This window comes from Pezoporus wallicus, unplaced genomic scaffold (genome assembly GCF_028554395.1).
Source record: "Pezoporus wallicus isolate ANWC-B61680 ecotype Strahan unplaced genomic scaffold, APGP_CSIRO_Pwel_v1 contig_6401, whole genome shotgun sequence".
NCBI classification, from domain to species: Eukaryota; Metazoa; Chordata; class Aves; order Psittaciformes; family Psittacidae; genus Pezoporus; species Pezoporus wallicus.
The window spans coordinates 1,282,131-1,303,656 of record NW_026638608.1 but is presented as its reverse complement, the minus strand read 5'-3'; the positions used below and the strand labels follow the sequence as shown (position 1 = coordinate 1,303,656).

Below are 21,526 nucleotides of genomic sequence, written 5' to 3'. Positions count from 1 at the left end.
GTTAGTTTACTATCAAACTGGCATCTTGGTATCAGCAGGGACTTCTAAAAACAGATCTGTAAGATTAATAGCACAAATAGTGTGATGCTGTGAAAATGACACTTTTTAAGAGCTAGGCAGAAGTAATTGGAGTGAAATACTTTTTAAAAACACCTGTATTTGTGCAGATAATTTCAAGAAGAAAATGCATTTAAAATAATTTTGATTTGTCCTAAAAATGTGTCAAAAAAAACACCCAACAAAAAACATCCAGAAGTGTTTTTTCTCTATCTTTTTGTGCCTGGTATTAATAAATTAATTACTTGCCCTAAGTCATTAGAAAATAAATCTCTCAGATATATGCACACACACACACACACATACATATATATATGGAGAATTGTATTTTTGATTTGCCCAAGTATAAACAGTGGTGACTTTTTAGGTATAAAAGGCAAACCTCATACTTTTAACTGGAAACTCTTCCATGTAGAAAAAATACAACCATTCAAAAATCCATTTTGTAGAGTGTAATGCTCGTGCTTTCATACAAAAGAAATCTTGTTCGTTCTTTGAAATGCAGCAAGCTCTGTAGAATGTGGCTGAGTAGCCTCAGGTCAGTCTTTAATATGCTCGTGGATGATGTTTAATTAATGTCCAGAGCATCACGTACATGACAGTTCCTGATTAAAATGAAGTGGAAATAGCTCAGCTGTCCTCTCTCAACTGTTTTGCTTTGGGGTTTCTTTTTTTTAACTAGTTGAAGCTTAGTAACATAAACACACGGATTAGAGAAAATCAAATAGTTTGGTGTTAAAATCCCTTCTTATTCATAAAAGCCTTCAAATGGAATTAGCAATATTGCATTAAGATACATTCATCAGATTGTCTTTGCTTCAAGATACAGGCCTGCTCATAAATGTTGGTAGCGCCATCTAAACCCTTGGTATTTCTGAAGTGGAAAGTACCCAGAAAAATGTTGAAGCGTAGTATTGGATATAGGTTTCTATGCATCATTTCTGAGCTAACGCTTGTCAGAGAGTGAGAATATGTTTGAAAGTTTTAACATTTGCAAATGATAAATCTATGGGCATTTTCCCACTTAGTCTCTCGAAGAAGTAGTGAAGAAATCAAGCGGGATATCAGTGCACCTGATGGAGCATCTCCAGCATCTCTCATGGCAATGGGTACCACCTCACCACAACTGTCACTCTCATCTTCTCCTACAGCATCAGTCACCCCTACAACCAGAAGTCGAATAAGGTAAGAACCGCTTTTTGTGGTGCACTGAAGTGTGTTAATTTCACAGCTGTCTCTCTGCATAGATGCAGTATATAATATTGGCACTAGGACTGCAGACTTTACTGCCATCCCTACAATAATGATCTTCAGTAATCTTTGAGTTTCAGAAGGTGTTTTCTGCAGCTCAGTGTGTTTTAAAATTTAGACCAGAAGTTAGATGTTAGAGAGCTTCTGAGTATAATACCAAAACTTTATGCTGCACTAGAAAACCAAGGTAAGGTGTGTCACTTACCAGTTCAAAAATACCATGAGGCCAGATTCAAGAAATAAGCTTCCAGCATGTTGAACAAATGTTTCAGAGTGGCGTGAACCTAGGGAGACCATATGATAAACCTCTTGTAATCACAGCTGAAGACAGAAAGTAGCATGATTAGGTCTCAATTCCAGACATTCGAAACACTAATCTTCTAAATAGCCATGAGTTTATGATTCTCTGGTTTATTTGTCTCACAGATGAAATCATAATGCAAGTCTAAGTAACAAATGGCCAGGCAACCCCCTTTCATTAATAAGATAAAAAGATACGTCTGTGATAAATTTAAACCTTTTCCTATCTGTAGTCTTATCAATCAAAGGACTTCAAAGTATTTAAGCCTCCCTGTTATGCAAGTGACGTCTGTAGTTAGCCCTGCTTCGTAGGTAGAGAAACTGGCAGACAAAAGTTAAATTACTTTCTCAAGACCATTTCACACAGAGCTTCCTGACAAAGCTTGTGTACAGCAGAAATATTAAACCCTTAATGTTCTGAGACATTTGCAATATGCAATAATTAGATTATACAATTGTAAAGTTATTTACAGCTGTGTGTGCTGTTTAAAATGATTTCCCTGAGATGAGCTGAGACATGTCTCAGTGCTGTTTTCTTTTCACTGGGCACAAATTGAATTGAGTTTAGATCTGTGGCTACTTCACCAGCAACAGTTAATCTTGTGTGGTAGCACCTAAATTTAGGCTGAGTACATCTATAAATGGAAAAAAAAAAAGACTAAACTACCTGTATATGACGCTGAACTTATAATGTATAAAATTGCGTTGATGGCAGTCTGCAGACTGTAGCAAATAGTGTGGCATTTCATGGCAAAATTGTACAGTTATAATTATGATATTGTTACTAAGCTGCTCAACATTGGCTGCCATCCTAAGCACTGCTAGAAGCCTTAGCAGAGGAATCTGCAGCAGTGGGTGTGCAGTGATGCCCACACACTCTATGTAACCATCCTTAGAACGTCTCTGCTGGACTTTGATGTGTTATGTGATCTTCTCTTTTCCCCCCCTGCCTTTTTCTGAAAGATGCTGTAAATTAAACAGTTATTGCAATAGTTCACTAAAACAAATGCTTGCAGTTTACTGTTCCCTGTTCTACTTGAAATCTCATTGGCTCTTTGATTTGGAATACAGTTGACCTAATACACTAACTTGTAAGATTTATGTCGAACCATTTCTCATTATCTCCATACAACTTACATTAATTTATTTTTCTCAGCAGTGTTTTCATAACTGTGAGAACCTGATATAAACCATGTGCTCTTACTGGAATTTGAGAACAGGCTGTACAGCTCCATCATGTCTAATCAGTATGTTTAGCATAAAGAGAGGGAGCTTTTAATTTAGGTTCTCCTATGTTGTCCCCAGTCTCTGTTCTAAAGTTCTCATAGTGTTGGATAATCTTCATTGTAGATTGAATATGGGATCTCATTGTTATTTTTTCTCAATCACCAATGAAAAAAATACACATTTGGGTTGTTGAAAAATATACTGATTTAAGAACTGAAGTACAGAATTTCTCAAAGCATTATTTTAGCTGTGTGGTAGATATAGGAACCTATGCAGATAAGTTATTTCGCATTTAAAATACACAATTAGCAACTTCCTTGTCATGTTAACTTTCCCTGAGATTAGCAGGTTTGAAGGCTCGTACTACTATCTTACATGCTGGAAGGCACTTACTGTTTCCTGTTTATTGTTCTGCTGTGCATATATTTTCATGGGTGTTTCAAATGTTATCTCTAAGCAACTTTGAGATGTTGCCATCCGTATTTCAGGGCAGAAAGCTAAACAAATTGCAGTACATATACTTAAGATTAGTGCCTGATAATGTTTTGTTGTATGTTGGTACATGTTCTCTTCTTTTATGCATAGTAACAGATGCTGACAAGTGGAACAGTCTCTGGTGTTCTACTAGCAGCACACATGCATGAAGAAATCCACATTCCGTGGATGCTTTCTTTTTCCCTAGCAGGACCCAGAGAATCGCTACCTCAATCTACAACAGAGAATCCACTGAATAGACTATGTATTTCCACATTCCAGCCGTCTTTCCAGTCACCAAGTGGGTTGTAAAGAACAAAGAGTTGAGGATTTAAGATTGAATGTGTATCCTTTTGGAAATAGTCAAAAGGAGTAGCATAGGGTATAATCTTTGTGGATGTTGTGAGATTCTTGCTTACATCTGCGTGGAGCTCTTTAGAAGATGGCAGAGAGTCTTTGCCGTATGGATTCACTGACGGCTGTCTCATTTGAATTTTCCAAATGGAACTTATTTAAAATAAGAACAAATGCTGGCACACTTTATGCCCTGTAACTGAGCTTCATAGTGGTATAATACCTAGTCTTTTTGTTAAAGACTGTCCAGCAGAGTATAGAAATACTGAATCATGTGACTAGGCCACTACGAAAGTATTATCCTTTATAATATGTATTTTTAATCTAAGCACTTATTTCTGAAGCCTGGTAAAGAGATGCTTATATTGTAAGATTCATGTTAAAAATTGCCAAATCAGATAGGATTGTTCTTTTCTTCCCCAGTTTTTCCTTAGAGAAAAAATTACTTAAGATAGCTTGACAGACTGGAAGTGAAATGAACTGATAGCTTTTATTGTGCTGGGATAGCAAATGACAGATCAGCCTAATCAGATCTCTCTCCTCTTCTTGGAGAACTCCAAATCCCAGGCAAATGTTCTGTTAATAACACCATGCTGCTAATATGCAAACTTGTGTCAAGGTGACATTTGTAGTCAGCCATAATATGCAAAAGAGATAGCATCAGTTTATTCTCTTTCTAAATACAAAATAAAGTCACTTGAGTTAGCTTAATGGTTCAAGCTGGAACTTACTATGTTGTGAGATTTATTTTCTGGACTCATAGAAAAAGTATCATTGGGGTTGAAACACCTAGGAAAAAATGTTTAAAGGAATAAGAAACATTATTTGCTAGAGGATTACTCCAAAATAACTCTCAAGTCTGCAGGTATTCCTGTGTATTCTGTTTTTCAGTCAGTAATGTACTCTGCTACTTTCACTGTATTTGTCCTTTTTTTTTTTTTTAAGCTTTTAGAATATGTATTTCTGTTGCAAAAGATACAGTACAAGCTCTAAGTTGCACTTCTACCTTGTTCCTAGGGAAGAGAGGAAAGATCCCTTGTCTGCCCTAGCAAGGGAATATGGAGGATCCAAGAGAAACGCCTTGCTGAAGTGGTGCCAGAAAAAAACAGAAGGGTATCAGGTAACTGTAGAGCTGTTTAATGTAGCATACTTGTAGCTGCAACACATTAGAATCTGCCAGTGGCATAAACCTGGCTGCTCCACAGTTGACTGCATAGATTGCAATGGCACTGGTATGTACTGTACTCTCCTCTTGGAACACATGCTACGAGTCCTAACCTAACTAACATTAATAGCTCTTTAGTCGCTTTGCTCCAAGTTGATAATAGCTTTTTTTCTTAAGGGGGCAGCTGACCTCTTACTGAGGAACTTTAAATCAGCCTTTCACAGATTGCACTTTTCAAACTGTAACTGAACCTTTAGCAACTCAAGGTTTAAATTAATGTTTTCCACATGCAGTTAGAGTACCACTGCATGGATTTCAGAGACATTTTTTTATAGCTTGGGGTTTTTTTAATCTTTCAGTGTGCTCCCATTTAGCTCTCTTTGGGGACAGTTTGTTTCCTGATGGTTTCATTGTCTTGCATTTTGAACTTGGCTTTCTACTGTAGTTATCAGAAGCCAAAAGAACTACCAAGATAACTATCCAGAGCTCTCCTGATTACATTATTTTTTTGAAAGAATAGTGGCTTCAGCGCACTAAACCAGGATGTTAATAGTCTGACCATGATGTATTTGTTTGGTTAACTTGTATTGAAAGTGTTTGGAGTTCCCAACACAATCCTCAGTTTAAGAACTTTACTCTTTCCATGACTTGAGACTCACAATGCAGGAGGAAGTGGAAAGCCACATAACAGGATGATCGCCCATCCATAGGAAAAGTCATCTTTCAGTACAATGGACAGGCTTGTGATATAAGCCCTCCCCCCCTTTTCCTGTGGCACGTCTAGCTCTAAACTGTGCTATTTCTGAGGATAAGCTTCTTTGTGGAAAGAGCCTTTCTCCTTCCCCACATTTTAAAAAAGGCAGGATGTTATATTTCTCTATAAATCCTCTAAAACTAAATGCAAAAATATTTTCCCATATTGTCTTGAAACGAAAGATGACTTTGACAGCTTTCTTATCTCTAAAAGAAAGTATTCCAGACTTTTCATTCTGTAGTTGTTTGTACATGCAAGAGCATGCTTTTGTTTCTGTAGATTGCTGCTTCTAACTACTTGAGTTTTACAAACATTTAATAGACGAATAGGTTTTGAGGCTTACTTTACTTGCTTCAACAACTGCACTATGGTTCTCTGCTTGTATTGCTACTGAGAAACCATAGCATACAGCATCTGTAGAAGCCAACGCAGGCCTTCTTTTGAATGACTATGATTAACATCAGCAGGTTACATGAAGTTATTTTTTGGAGAAGAATGCTTTTTGCTTTAGGCACAGTCGCTTTTTTTCATTTCTGTGTTGTACTGAATTTGATTATTTTCAGCATCCCCCAAAATTCAGTTCTGGCTGAGGACCGTGTTATAAGTGTCCGAATGTTTCAAACATTTCCAGCATTACATTCACTGTGAATAGTGTTTATCCAGCTTTCTGGCATCTCAGAAATACCATCAATACCAGACAAGGATTAACTTTTTTTTAATTGAAGCTTCACTTAGTTTGAATTTTATTTTAAAACTACATGGATTCAAACCCAGCAAGCAGTGAGCAAGCATCAGAATAATGAATATCTCCCTCATTCAATTCTATTTAAGGTACTCAAGCTCTCTTCCTCCTTCCCTGTCACCCAGATATTGACAGGGTACCTTTTCTTACCTCCAGCTCCTCCTCATGTCTTAGACTCTGCCACAGTTTCCTTTTATTCCCAGCATTTCCCATCATTGTAACTTCTACTTTTCTTTATACCAGTGTTCATTTGTGTTTGCCTTAGCATCTGAGCCAGAGCTAGCACATGCTTTTTAGACCTACCTGCATGCTGACTGACCAGCTGACTGTCTTTTGAGCTGCTGCATGAGCCACACAGAACAGACAAGTCCTAAATATTCCAGCCTTTTTCTCTGTAGGAATAGCAGTAGGTCCAGTTTCTATCTAGTCACCAATTTCTGTCCTATTACCAATTTAAATCAGTTAGCTATTACTTACTTACTTATAAAAGTAACAGGTTAAAGGAAAAATACTTGCAAATTGAGTCTGTAACAAGTTCTAAAATGACCTAGAAAAGCTTAACCATAGCTTGGAAACAATAAAAAGGAAGTCTTAGAAGGGTTTTGTTTGAGAATAGTGCTTTTGTTAATTGTGTCCTATTCATATTTCCACCTCTGACAAATACGTAGTTACACACAGCACAATTTTTAAAGGTGTCTTAAGACTTTCTCTTATGAGAGAATTTCTCTTATGAGGCATTATGATAAAGAAGCTAATATATAATCCTGTTGAAAAAATATAATGAATGACTTCATTGTGCTGTTTACTTGATTTATTCAGGCAAATTTGGAAGGGAATAAATGGACAGATTTTTTGAAATGTAGTTGTTAAACAATATTTAACTGTGTTCCAAATCTGGTATTTTTTGAAGAGTACCTCAATAAAAGAATAAGGTTAAAATAGCCATGAAAACAAGAGAAATTCTTCCTGATACAAAAAACTGGATGGCTTACTACATTGTTGCTTTTAGTAGACCTGCTGTCTGAATGTTTTTTGCAAGCAGAATTTCTCCTTGAAGCTTAGGGTGGAGAATGGTGATCTGCAGAAGGTCATTAAAGAACTAATAGCAGGCAGGTTCTGTATTAACTTTCATTTAGAGCCTGTTCAGTCTAGACAGTCTTGCAGTCACTAAGTTACTGAGTGTAATTATATTCAGGGCTGAACAGATTCCTCAGCCATGAAAGAGGAGAGCTGCTCTCTTAAGATAAGGGTGGGGTTTTTAAGAATTTAGATAAAGGAGGAGTCACCTTTAGGGTTCAGATGAACAGGGACAAAACACTTGCAATCTGATAACGTGTTAGCTTTGCTCAGGGTCTGACATACTGATTCAGAGCACAGTGCCAAGTGCTGTGTTTTCCAGAGAGAATAGAATCCTCCTGGCTCCCTAAAGTATGTGCAGTGTCATAAAACTATCATAAATTCCAGATGTCTTCAAAGCATAAAGTAATTCCATCTAGCTGTTACAGAGCATATACCCTAGCTGGAATTCAGCTACTTTCATTTTGACTATGCAACTAATAAAAATACGAAAAAGGGTGTGAGCATGCGTGTTGCACGTTACGAAGGGGACTAATAAACAGGATATGCGCATCCTCACCCATTCTTATCTATAGCAGTATTTCAATTTAGTTTCCATTTTTTGTCAGCATTCAGAGATATAATTCACTTCCAACATTCTGAAACCAAAATTCAATTGTTCAAGATAGCAGCAAGAATAGACTAAATTAGGCAGTTTTAACCTTTCTTTACACTTTCCACGCTTCCTAATTACAGATACTCTGGAAGACCTTGTGGTACCTGTCCTCTAATTCATGCAATGCTGCTTTTTTTATGGAAAGACCACCTAATTTTTACCTCCTGTACCTCCAACGCTACATGTCTTACTAAAACTTTAAAACTTACGATCTACATGGCAACAATAAACAATAAAATTGTTAGTGACTGAGCAATGTGATCGGGTAGGAATGTATGTATACCTAATGCTATGCTGAATGCACCTTGAAATCAAGCAACGGTTCATTTGTACTCAGGTAATAAGTGTAGAATAACAAAGCTAAAGTTAAAAGATGGTTTGGGTTGCCTTTTTTGAAGCCTGTTCTTATATACACGTTTCTAACAACACTGAGCAAGACTGTATTCTACTCCGAGTATTATATTGTTTTTCTTTAAAAGCACTAAAAGAGGCCAAGAGTGTGTGCTTATGTCAGCCTGTGTTCAAATAATGACTCCATGGTGTGCATGATGTCCCTGGTGCTGTCTGATTGATTCATCTAAGTAGTTAGGCTGCCAAAACACTTCTCTCCTTGGTTTAAGCTCTGATGCTTTAGCCAAAAATTGTTGAGTTAAGGAAGGACATGCTTCCTTTTTCTGTTTGGATTGAATTCTAATACAAGAGAAATGTCAACTAGTTAGACTTAATTATGACAATATTTAGAATAAATTATGAGGCTGTCTGTATCTCTGTAAGTGCTTCGCATGTTAATGTCTGAAGCTATTATTGGGGTCTTTCGAGTATGACCGCTCCTTTTATTGTTGTTTTTTTTTTGTGCCAAAACTGAAAAGTAACATGTCTTCGGGATGGAAAGAAGTTTTAACAGTCAATATTTAAGGGTTTTGATAGTTTGCCTATTACTGCCTTTTCAAAAGCTAGGATTGAAGAGGCAGTAGTTGGGACTGCTCTTTAATCTGTTGCAGAAATACTTCTACATTCTTGCCTACTGCCAGAAGTACTGATAGCCTCGACTTAAATCCGTGACTTGAGAATCATTGAATCCTGATTCAGTGGAGCGTGGATAGCAGTTATTTTGTAGTTTTATTTTTGTAATTTTTTTAGTGGATACTTTTGTGTGTGTGTATATGTCTTTACAAGCTTTTTAGTAGTAATTTTCTGCCATGTGAAGAAGCCTGCCAAGGTCTGTACAATTAAACCTCAAATCTTGTTTTAATGGTTTTAATATATATTATAGTACCAAATCATATCAATGCTTTTGCTTTCTCAGCCTGCTTATTTTGTTAACCAATACAACAGAGACATAGACACATGTTTTTATTTTCTCCATGTCCTAACTCATTTCGCAGCCAAACTGAGTTAAGATGTGGGAACCTCTTCTTCTTGTGCAGAGCAAGGCATGGACAAATAGCTGCTATGCAGTATGTGCCTCTGCTCTGATTGTAATATACATAGTTCAGGGAAATTGAAGACAGCTGTGGATGTGTCTGCTGAAGTGATAGTTCACATAGCTTTGTTCTTCACTTGGAACTGCAAGTTAGAAACTACATCTTCTGTAGTTGGGGTTTTTGATGTTTGCAGGGTTTTAGCTGTGGAGTTTTCGGGTTGGAGCAAGGGTTGACTCACTGGGTTAGAACAGTTAATAGTTGTTTCTTGCCTTTTTTTTTTAAAAAAAAAGGGTATTTTTACTGACTGTAGAAGGCTCTCAGTTAATTCAGGATCATTGCAAAAAGCGAGAGGAAACAATTTCAAAGTTAGCGCTACACTGGTTAAAAACACTTTAAAATTACGAATTCTAGAAAAGTCATAGGTTGCAAGAGCCCTGTTATACACAGCCCTGTTAAGCAGTCTAGAATGTTTCTACTGCAGGAGAGTCTTCTACTGTCTGGGCAAACTATTACAACACTTTGTTGTTTCACAGTGAAGACTTTATTATATATGGACAGAAATTCCAGAATTTTCCAGGAAAAAAATTATTCCTGTTGCATCTTGTCGTGTCACCATGTGTCCTTGTGAAGAGACTACCTCCACCTCCTCTATAACTGCCTTTTAGGCATTGGAATACTCTGATTACAACTCTCCTAAATCTTCTTTAGGCTGAATAAACCAAATTCCATCACCCTTTCTTCATTTGTTGAGTTCTCTAACCATCTAATCATCTTGATAACTCTGCTGGACCCATGTTTTATTCTTCACTGACTATTTTAAACTGAGGGGACCAAAGCTTTATATGGTATTTGAGGTGTAGACTGACCAGGGTACAGTAAAATGTAAGAATCCCAGCCCTCCTTCTGCTGGCTGTACTTTTAGTGATGCCCTCAGGATACAGATTGCCTTCTTTGCTGCAAGGATGCATTTCTGATTCATGTTCAAATGCAGTTCATTTACTGTTTAACCACTATTATATTCCAGCCTACCCTGATGGATTTTTTTTTTTTTTCAGTTGTTGTTCCCATTACATTTCAGCCTTGTTTCAGAAAGAATCTTCTTACTCTTTCTTAATATGTGGCTTAAGGGGCTGCTCATTTCGTGGTGCCTGCTCCTACTCTGCACTTTGCAATTTAATAGGAGCTTGAGTCGTGCTTGAAATGTCTGTTGGTTGTGGATCCACCAGGGTATTGCCTACCATCTTTTTCTCTCCTCTTTATCATGGCTGTAGAATGGACTGTAGCATTTGGTCTGTTTGGTTATGTATATTGTTATCTTCTTGTGCTCTTGCCTCTAGAACTAAAATCTTACAAATGTTTGACTGTTTTTATTCCTGATTGGAAAATGTCTTCCACAGATCTTCTTGTGACAACAGCCACTTGCTCAACTCCTTTTGTTAGAATTGCCTTTTTAAAAACAATCTCTCCAATGTACAAGAAGTGACTTCACTGCCCTCTGAAGTATTAAACATTGACAAGGATTGATAACTCTCCTTCCAGTTCACCTATCTCTAGAAAGGCTTATTCCTCATTTGACAATTTATCTGAAAGTATGTCCTTCCATTGCTTTAATACTTTGCGGTCTGAAATGGCTTGAAGAAAAATTCCAGATTAGATTCCAGCAGAATTCTCTTAATAGAGCCAATTACTTAATAAAAGCAGTAAAGAAGAAATTATGTCAGAGATTTTAGGCTGATGTTCTGTTTACCGTCAATTCCTTGAGAAATAAGAGCTTAATGCAAGATTGATTTCATTATACTGCCCAGGCTTTTTCAGAAAACCACAAGTAGTTAAAAGCATTTGGGAAATGAAATTGTGCTGTATTTAAATGTGCCAGTTTTGTGCTCAAAGCCCTCCTTAAAAAATTAAATTTTCAGTTTAAATTACAATCTGTCCAGTTTCTAGATTTGTTTTTTAATGTCTGACCAATATTATACTTTTTTTAGTCTGAGAGGTAATAATAATTCATAATGCTCAGAGCAATTGGAAACAGAAACCAGTCCCTTTTAATTGTTTCCTTCCGTTGTATTTAATTGGGCTTCTCTGGATACATTAAGCTTCTTGGATGATGGGTTTGTTTTCTGCTTGTTGTCTTAATAATAAAAGCTGGACCCTCCAAGAAGATTTAGAAAAACAGGGTATTCCGAGCTCTTTTTGAGAAACAACCAAATTTGTAGGTTAACTTTATAAAGTGCCCTTTTTCCCCATTCAAAGTTCAACATTGTATGGATACTGCTAATATTTAAAGTGGGTTTGGGGTTTTTCTTGGGTTTTTCATTTTTTTAGTTTATACAACCATAACGTGTGAGGGAAGATGACTTTCTCTTGGTTTAGTTTAATCTGTCATTTTTATCACAACTTTATCCTGTTTTTCTTGCTCATGTGTGGGGATGAGGGAATATACTTAACAGAAATATAAAAAAGGTCTCTAGATTTTAGAGGTAAGCAATCCTGGTTTTTACATCAAGTGAAGAGTTCTCTTCAGCCCGAGTAGTTCTGTAGGTCTATTTTTTAGTGCATCCAGACTGTTTTGATACCTTGCGATGTTTTTCTTCATATACTCTGAGCACAAGTCTTCCTTCTTCATCCACAGCGTCAAACCTCAGGTGTAGTTCTTATGATCGCACACACATCATTGCAGCATCCTGTTTTCTAATTTTGATGATTGCATTCTTACCTGTTGATGTCCATCCTAATAACTGTTGTAGAGATCGCTATACCAGCTCATAGCTTCAACAGCATTGCATTGGTTGCTTCTCCTTTCTCTGTGCTCATTTCCAATAGAAGCTATTGTTCTCACATTGCAGCTGTGTGCCCTTCCATCCCTGTTTTTATACCGAGATCTTGTCTGTGCTTCAGTGATGCTGGTGTTTAGGCTCAAGCTGTTACTAAAGTTTCCGATAAATAACCTGGGAGAGAAAAGCCATTGTAAGCTTTGTGAGACAAGGTACTATCAAACTTCATTTTATTTGTAGTGACTGCTGACTGGCTTTAATGGACTCGTGGTCTATGGTAAATAGAATATATGCTGCAATAATACCAATTCAACAGGTACTTGCTGAAGCAATATCCAACATCAGTTCACCAGATTGGAAATTGATGGGTTAAAAACTGTTAACAAGATTCAGCAATGCTTCAGCATTCCTCCTTACTGTAATAAGGAATGTCAGATCTATCCTTGTAGTCTTGAGACTTAAATATTTGCTAATGCTCTCCAGTAGCTTTAACTAGTATGATTTTAGTATTTCTTTATAGTTGGCTCAATGCATGCATTTATGTCTGAGCAGATCTGTGTTTAATTTAGCTGTGACAATGCCAACGGACCTCTTTCTCCTCCCTTTTCCACATCACTCTCCCATCCTGGGGAAGGAGGGAGACTTTCACCCAAGGGGTGAAACCCAGGATCAAAGTTTTTTCTCCCTCAGTAGGTTGTGTAGCAAAGGAAACATGGCCATTCACATTTGATTTCTTTCTAACTAGCTTGCCACAGATGACTGTGACAAGAAAAAGCACTCTCCCTACCTTTATCCATCCTAGTGGTCCAGATGTGATCTACAGGCTAGGGAGAGAGAGTTTTCTGAAAAGTTTCTTTGTAAGCAGGCGCAAGTAGGAATTTACTGGCTCTAAAAAATCTCGTGTTTTTCCCCTTTTTTTCCTTAAAGCCTTGTACCGTGTTGCATTTGTTTGCCTATTTAAGTCACACTGAAAAACTTTTAACCAAGCATTAGTTTAAACCCAATTTCCTGTCTCTCTTGAGGAGAAAGGAGGGAGAGCTGCTTTTTTTTTTTCCTTTTGCTGTTACATTTTCCCATCCCTGTGGCTGGAGGAAGCTGTGTGAGGAACACGTTCCCACAGACTGGGGGTCTCCAACAATGACATTTCCGTCTGCAGGCAGGCAGCGGCACGGCCGGCGAGGCTCAGACCACTGCCCTGGGCATTGTGAGCCTCAGCACGTACGCTCCAACCTGTGTTTGGTGGACTTTGTATAAAAAGTGCTAAAGCTGAGCAGGAAATGGAGACATTCTTGAGTTTTGTTTTTTCCCTCTGTTGTTTTCCATTTGTAATCCAAATCATTGCTTTGACAAGAAATACAACTGCCTTGGTTCTCAGCCAGCGTGGCACAGTAACACCAACTCTGTGGAGTTTTCTGCATTAGGAGTGAGGAGTTCTTGTGTCTTGTCAAAGACAGGTGATGATGATTAAATGGCTCTCAGATGAATGGCTGACTTGTGTCATTGTGTTTCTGCAATTCTGTGGCTGAAGGTTGTAGTTCCTGCTACATAAAAAACTGAACAGGGGAACTGGTTAGTGTCTGCTTAAGCCCAGCCGAGTTAGATGTTAAAAGAGTAGTTATATTTCTCCATAAAAGTCTGAAAGGTAAACTGTGAGTTGTTATTACTGGTTGTTTCTCAGTTAAAATTTAAACAGACTGCCGTCCACTTAGCCTCTTTACCACTGTTTGACTGCCAACAGCCAAGCATACAGTAACTTAGCAGGTCACAGAGGCATCTTCAGAACTCTGCTGGACTGGGATGACTTTTTACAGTCATGAGCACAGTCTCTGGAGGTGTGTTTTACCAGTGCCACTGAGTTTTCTACTGGAACTGAATAATGAAGAATGCAGGATTGCAGTAATTGACTTTCTTATAACTCCAATTTTTTTGTTGATCTCTGTAGCAGTGCATTTTGTTTTCTTACCCTGAACTTCAGTATTAGATTGTTCACTTTCTCTGTTGATTTCTTCAAAGGTATTTTAAAAAAACAAGCAACCAACCAAACCCCACAACTATTGGTGGATTGGTATAACTAACACTTGCTAGGTTATGATTTTAATGTTGTTTATATTTTTTTTCCCCTTCAAGAATATCGACATAACAAACTTCAGCAGTAGCTGGAATGATGGTTTGGCTTTCTGTGCAGTCCTCCATACTTACCTCCCAGCCCATATTCCCTATCAAGAACTAAATAGCCAGGACAAGGTAAGATATTAAAAATCCATTTCCTGGGACTGTGAGACTGTATCATTAATGAGAATTAATAAAGAAGAATGACCACATTTGAGTTTTAAAAATAACCAATGTTACTAGGGTTCATAATTTAAACACTTCAAACTACCTCGATGCTACTCTTGTTATAAGCTTTTAATATTATGGGAACATTGGGTTAAACAAAACTTTGGAACAGATATAACAAACAAACAAACATTAAAAGTTCATAAATTTAAGTCTGAGGCATTTTATTTAACCCAAACACTTGGAAAGTGTTTTCAGGTCAGGTTTTTGAAGCAAGGAGTGCCTAAGCTTAAAGATTTTAAATCCATCAAATTTGATTTTTGACATGTTTTGTTCATTTCTTTCAATATCACAAGGATGTTGTTTCATCCTACTTTCTCATACTCTTCTCAAGTGGTAGTATCAAATAAAGGTAAACTAGAAGATGTCAAGACTGCAGTTGTCTGTGTTCTGGTGTGTTATAGTTAGTACCTAATGGTGTGTTACCTGGAGATGTATTATTAATGATAATGCAGCCTAAAAAAAATACAAGAATACTTTACTAACACATGAAAATATTTGTGCTTTTTAAAGAATAAATTATCTCTTCTTTAGGATTTTTAGCTCATTCTTCCCTGGCAGTAATTTTTCAGCACAGTCTTATGAATAAGGAATTAATACAAATTTTCCATGTCCAAATAACAAACTCCATTTGAAGCAAAAGTAGCAGCATTACTATGAAAATTCGTAACACCACTTTATTATGCTTTAAGGAATACTTCCTTGTCTTCTAACATGTTTTTATGTTGTGTTCTAACAGAGAAGAAATTTCACTTTGGCTTTTCAGGCAGCTGAAAGTGTTGGCATCAAATCTACTCTGGTAAGTTTTAAATGCATACTGAATAAATGATGACCCATTTATAGAAATCAAATTATTCTATTTTGTACTTTTGAAACATTTTATTGCTTTATACTTAAAAATAGCAGCAGATGAGCTCAGCTAGTGGCTGTTGCCCCTGTGTCATGCTTGAGTGAAAAACATAAAAGATACTCCCTATCCCAGTGGCTTTGTTTAATAAACCCACTGTCATCAATAACTTAAGCTTTACATGGTTTTTGCATTAAATAGTGGCTGAGATACAGACCTGTAGTCCAGCAACAGCTGCAGCAAAAGCAGCTGATAGCAAAAAAAAGCTGATGGCCTATAACATATAAACTCTTGAGGTATAAAAGGAAGATTCACCAAAACTCATCTCTCAGTACCATAAGAAATAATACTAAAGGCAATGTATTTGAGAAATAGTTATATGATACAGTCTTCAAGAATTCATTAATTCTCTCCTGTCTCTGACCTACTTTCAAATGATTTGGCTTTTTTGGGATTCTGGGGGTAGAAATCAAGCTACGTAATTTGTTCTTTTAGTCAGTGTAATATGAAAGTCAGAATTTACTTCTCAAGTTTAGACTTTTAATTTGTCATCATTGTAAATAATTGTAAGCTTTTGCAAGAATTACTGTTTATAATAAGCTTTCTTATACAAATAGAAGCTTAAAAGAATTAGTTTTCAACAGTGTAGTACTAGGCAGTACTAGACTTCAACAGTACTAGAAAAGGAAGCTATCTGAAGGTACGGAATTAGGAGCCTCCCAGCTAAAATTGCCAGTATCAGAAATGATACTGAACTGATACTTCTGTAACCTGAATTCTAACAGAGCTGCCATAGTTGGCAACTAATAATACAACAAAGTCACGCATCTTTCAAGATAACACTTGCCTTGATCCTTATCAGCGCTTTTGTCCCCCAGGATTGTATTTGCTGACAATGGCAGTGCAACTGTTGGGCTTTCGTACTTGGGCATTGTCAGTGATTTGAAACATGAAAGTTTCTCACAAAGTGCTGATGTAAGAACTAGATTGTGGAAAATAACTGCCGCAGTTCTTGCATAATTCATCTTCAGTCTAAATGTTTACTGTCTGTCCTTTCATTTTGTCATGTACATAATTACAGATGCTCTAAAAAGGCAAAGCGAATAGAATTACATCTTCTAAGTGCAAATTATATCTATCGTAAGGATTTAGTTTCTTTTTCATACCTACGTATGCAGTGTGTACCATGTATATTTGTGGATTTTTTATTTTTCTTTGTCGATGGGTGAAGGGTGAAAAAGGGTGTGAAGACTCCTATATCTAAACAGTAGTGGTTAATGTAAGGGGAAGTTATTTGCTTCCTGAGTAAGAAAGTGTTTAGTTACTTCCTTGTGGTAAATAAAATAACTACTTTCTCTTTCTGAGCTCTGGAGGTTCTTGGACCCAAAGGTAACAAACCAGAACCTTACAGTAAACAAAAATTGTTAGAAACTACATCACTCTGTTTTCCCTTGTACATGTGCTGAAAAGGATAGATCAGGCTTCGTTTATGCTGCTCATTCACTGACAGTCTGCTGGACTGTTACCGTGAAACATGTGTGAACTGGCCGACCAGTTAGACACGAACCCATGGCTTAGTCTCTTGGATATACCCAAATTGGTAGGAAACTTTCTTCTTCCTTGCATCTTTACTCAAATCAAAAGTTCAGTAGTCTGCTGTAAAAAGGGATTCAGTTCTTTATTGAAGACTCTTACCCTGATAGTAACTTTAGTTTCAGTTAATTTCTGAGCCTTGATTCTATGCTCACAGTTTCTAGGTAGGTTGCATTGACTTGGAGGCTGGTGTAGGGGGTATGTGAACACTAAAGTCTTGACTACTGTATTGTTGTACAAAGTGGGGGACAACTCCTGCATGCACAGCATTAGACATTTCAATCTTAAGTCAAGAAAATACCTATTTACAAATACAGTATTCATAGCTGTTTACCTTTTCTTAGCAATACAAAGATCTATGGAAGAAAACAGAGCTTTCATCAGTGCTTTAAATTGTGGAGACTTGACAGATTTACCATTCGCAGGAATTTCTAAAAACACTACCACGTAACTCACAAGGCTGTCATTCCTGGTTTTGACCAATCTCTTTTCTGTGACAGGACATCAATGAAATGGTGCGAACTGAGCGTCCGGACTGGCAGAATGTCATGCTGTATGTTACAGCAATTTACAAATACTTTGAAACCTGAAACCATAATAATGCAACAGATCCATGGGATAGAACCAACATGAGTTACCAGATGGAAACCTTACTGAATGCTAATCCCTGTTTCACTGAAAACTGGCAACATTTGAGTCCCCTCAAACTTCAGTGACGCTATGCTGGATTGCCTCAGAATGCTTCAGCTACTAAGCCTGGAAATAGGTGTTTAAAAGCAAGAACTTGTTGCCACAGTGCTTGGAATAACCCAAGTTGTTAAGCTATTCACATTAATTATGTAGCCTAAAGAGCCTGGACTACTTATGTGCTGCCTTTCCAGCCAGACTTCCTGGAGCTTTCTTTCCTAGGAGAGTGAGATGAATGGATCCTATAGCATATAGCAAAGATAAAGCCTTGAGAAGGAAAAGGATAACATGGCATCATATTACTGAACTTTCTGTAGCATCTTAGAATATTCTATCAACAGCATATGGCACCCCAATACAGTAGAGTTCTTGATGGTAATTTAATTATTGCCTTTACAGCTATTTTCCCTCCTTTTAAATGTGCACAACGCTCTAGGAAAACAAGCTTTTATTCCTAATGACAAATTGAGTGGAAAAGTGCTCTCAATACCTCGAAAAATTTGGCACAGAACTCTTCATTCTAAAGCTTCATTATAAGCCTACCTCTGTCACAGCTATGTGGCTTCCAACTTTATGGATTATAAGGACTAGCACACACAGCTCCTGGTTTTCCGGGCATGCTGTATTTCAAGGAATCTTTCCAAACTCCCTGTGCTTCCATTGTAACAGAAATGAAACAATAATTAACCCTTGCATGGCTTGTTCTTTCCGCTGGTTCTCCTTTGTGTAGCACACACAGCTACCCCAGGCTTTACAGCAATATGAACATACATCATGGATTTCTGTGACAGAATTTTGGAACTGGGATAGCATTTCTCTGAAGAGAAGATATTTTCAATAAGATGTAACAATGAAGTAGTTTGTCTCAAAATCCATCTTTGCCATGTTTTCTGTGTGGTTTTTGTTGATCTTGCACATCCTCATCTGTCTGACAGAAGGTGAGACATTCTCTGACAGGAACTATGGAGGAACTGATGTAATGTGTATACACCCAGTAGTCTTGAATATTGCGTGGAAATGACTCACTGTCACAAGGAAGGAACTGAGAAACTTTCGTCTGCTCAACTTCTATTTTCCTAAAATGTACCTGAATTCATGTAACAGTTCTTGGGCAAAAGAGTTCAAGTAAGTGCCTTAGTGATCATTGAATTGATAAATCCTGGCACTTCAGGGCCTTGTGTGGAATGTTAATAGCTCAGAATGATTTCATATAGCCATTTGTAATAAGCTGTTTGTTGTAATCTTGTTTGTCAAATCGAGGGAAGACTTCACTCTATCATTGCTTCTGCCTGTTATTTTTCTGAATACTTATCAGCAATTAATCCACACTTGAACATCTCTCATTAATATTGAGCAGAAGCCTACTTTAGAAGCGAGTTCTGTAACAACTGCTATTTATAAGCACATGCTCTTTCAACACAGTAACCCTGTTACAAAGAAAATGAATCTGCCATTCCTGTGGTGCTCTTATGACTGTTAAGGATGTTAGCGCAGTGAATGCAACTGTGCTTGGCATCTGTGAAACTTCATCATGGTATAAAAGCACAGATTTAACTCAGTATTATTGCCAAATCCAAAAATCTATCATCTGAAGAACAGCCCATGTGAAGAGTAACAATTCAGCATGTCTCTAGCAGCTAGCATTGTGTAAAAATACGTGCTTACACTGATATGTGCCTGTGAAAATTATGAAAAGTTGCAACATAACTACTTAATCCATGCTGAAGGACTTGGGAGAAGTTTTCAGAGCAGCAGTGTCTCATACACACTTACAGTTCTTTGGTACCCTAAAAGTAGCTAAATACCCAGAGATGATTCATTAGTGCATTTCAAGAGCAAATGTAATATAAAGTCAGTTGTTGAAAGAGAGGCTTCAAGAGAAAAATCTTCATTAACAGATTCTAATAAAAGTCTGAAATACAAATTCCTCTCCCATATATGTCTTCAAAAATTGTTACTTGATTTCTTCCAGTAAGTTTCAATAAGAATAGTCTTATTGGAAATGCATATTATTGCTGTCTCACAGTCCATCTCCTACTAATAAATTCTAGGTTTTGCCTATTTGTGTTCAAAAATCTTTCTATTCATCCTCTGGACAGACTTCCTTACCTATGATTGTCTTACTCGTTGCTTTTGATTTGAAGAAAATATTCTTCTAATGAAAAAGAAAAGCATTTCTTGGTCTAAATTCACCCATGACCTGTTTTCTTAAGGTAATTGGAGCTTTAAGCTGATTTTTTTCCTGTCCAATAGTCAACTTCATTTCTCGGTATGCTCTATTAGTCCTTAACTGAAACAACACTAGCAGTGTCATCATTTGTAAAAGGGGAAATCACATTTCCCAGATACTTTCTGTTAAAAAGATGAATTGCTAGTCTTCATAGGGAGAGAGGAAAAAGAATTAAAAACATTACCTTGTTTTCAACTTCAGAGCTCTGTAAACTTCTTCTTAATTTGTCTGATAAGCCTCTGTAAAGGAATATTGGGCTTCATGAAGAGTGTTTTCTATAATGATATTATCTGAGCCTTTACATAGAAGGTGCTGCACAGCTGCTGTCCAAGTGGAAGTAATGAGGCAATGGGAGATCCAAAACAAGCATTCTGCTGCACTCTACAACATTCTTTTTCTGAAGGCCCAAACTGCATTCAGTTTTTCAAGAGGAAGAATAGCTGTAGTCCTTCTGGACACGGTGGTACTGTTCTGTTTGGTTCCTATTCATAGTTAATCGTGAAACAGCATGGGTTTTTTTGTACATCTGAAGTGTAAGTTTATGCTGATTTACTTTCCTTTCTTTCTAATCCAGAAAATATTTCTGAATGTACTAGAAAAAGGACAAATATTTTATCATCAATTTATGTTACTGCATTTTAATATGTGCCTTGCAAATGCCTGTGCTGTAGCATATCAGGGTTACTCATTGCCAGCTGTAGGGGTGGGGTGGGCAATAAAATGGAGCATATTGCTGCGGATACAGCTATATCATCTTTTGATCCTGTTTACTGAAACACTTCCATAGACCAGAGAGGTCAGTTCACAGCCAAATGTGGATTTGGTTTGGCTAGTTGTCATCCTCATGCAAGATTAGTAGGAACGAACTGAATGAACGTTGGTGGGATTTTCTTTACCAATGAAGAATGGGTGGGAGGAAAAACTTAACTTGGGTTATTCAGGAAAATGCTGTTGGAGAAGTTTTGATATGGAATATCTAACAGTAACGAACTGGTATGACTTCAGAGTGGATTACATTTGATTTGGTTTTCAGTTGGTTTTGTTTGATCCAGTTTGATTTGGTTGTCTACTTAAATAGAAACACTAGTTTAGTATCTCTGGTGTGACTCTCTGGCCCTCATAAAGACCTCTCATTCTCATGCCTCTGAAAAATGGTGAGTGAAATTTTCCCTTTGAGAATTGTGTTTCTGGATTGTTATCCAGAATATTGTATTCAGTTACAGCATATTCTGATTTAAAAGTAATTCTTTTCTCTTTTGCATAAAATATATTCCTGAATTTACATGTAGCATTTCTGATATTTTTTTGTCTCCAATTTTGTAAAATGCTTCCACTGTTTGTGTTTTTCTGTAAAGCCCATCATCATATCAGAGCTAAATGAACTCAGCTTTAATGTGTAGGTGTAAACTCGCATTAATATCACTGGCAGCGGTCACATTCTGGATTTACATGCCTAAGGAGAAATCACTTTGGCTGTTGCTTGCAGTACAGTAGTTTGAAGTGCTGAGGGCCTGCCTTAAGAATTTTGTAGCTGTGACACAAAGTTCTCATTGGCATCTCATTTCTGTTAATGATATC

The 21,526-nt window shown here is 37.1% G+C and overlaps 1 protein-coding gene across 8 annotated transcripts in view; it reads left to right on the top strand.

Moving 5' to 3' along the window:
- The window catches only part of SPECC1L (sperm antigen with calponin homology and coiled-coil domains 1 like), a 71,767-nt gene that overhangs the window by 43,667 nt on the left and 6,574 nt on the right, over positions 1-21,526 (top strand). For 7 of the 8 annotated variants that reach the window (XM_057411412.1, XM_057411413.1, XM_057411414.1 and 4 more), the window contains 5 exons: positions 1,086-1,242; positions 4,681-4,783; positions 14,382-14,498; positions 15,331-15,390; positions 17,532-18,035. In XM_057411412.1, the coding sequence (XP_057267395.1) occupies positions 1,086-1,242; positions 4,681-4,783; positions 14,382-14,498; positions 15,331-15,390; positions 17,532-17,621 (527 nt within the window). In that variant the 3' untranslated portion in view covers positions 17,622-18,035. Of the gene's footprint in view, positions 1-1,085; positions 1,243-4,680; positions 4,784-14,381; positions 14,499-15,330; positions 15,391-17,531; positions 18,036-21,526 lie in introns of those variants that run through there. The other variant, XM_057411418.1, reaches the window with a different exon arrangement.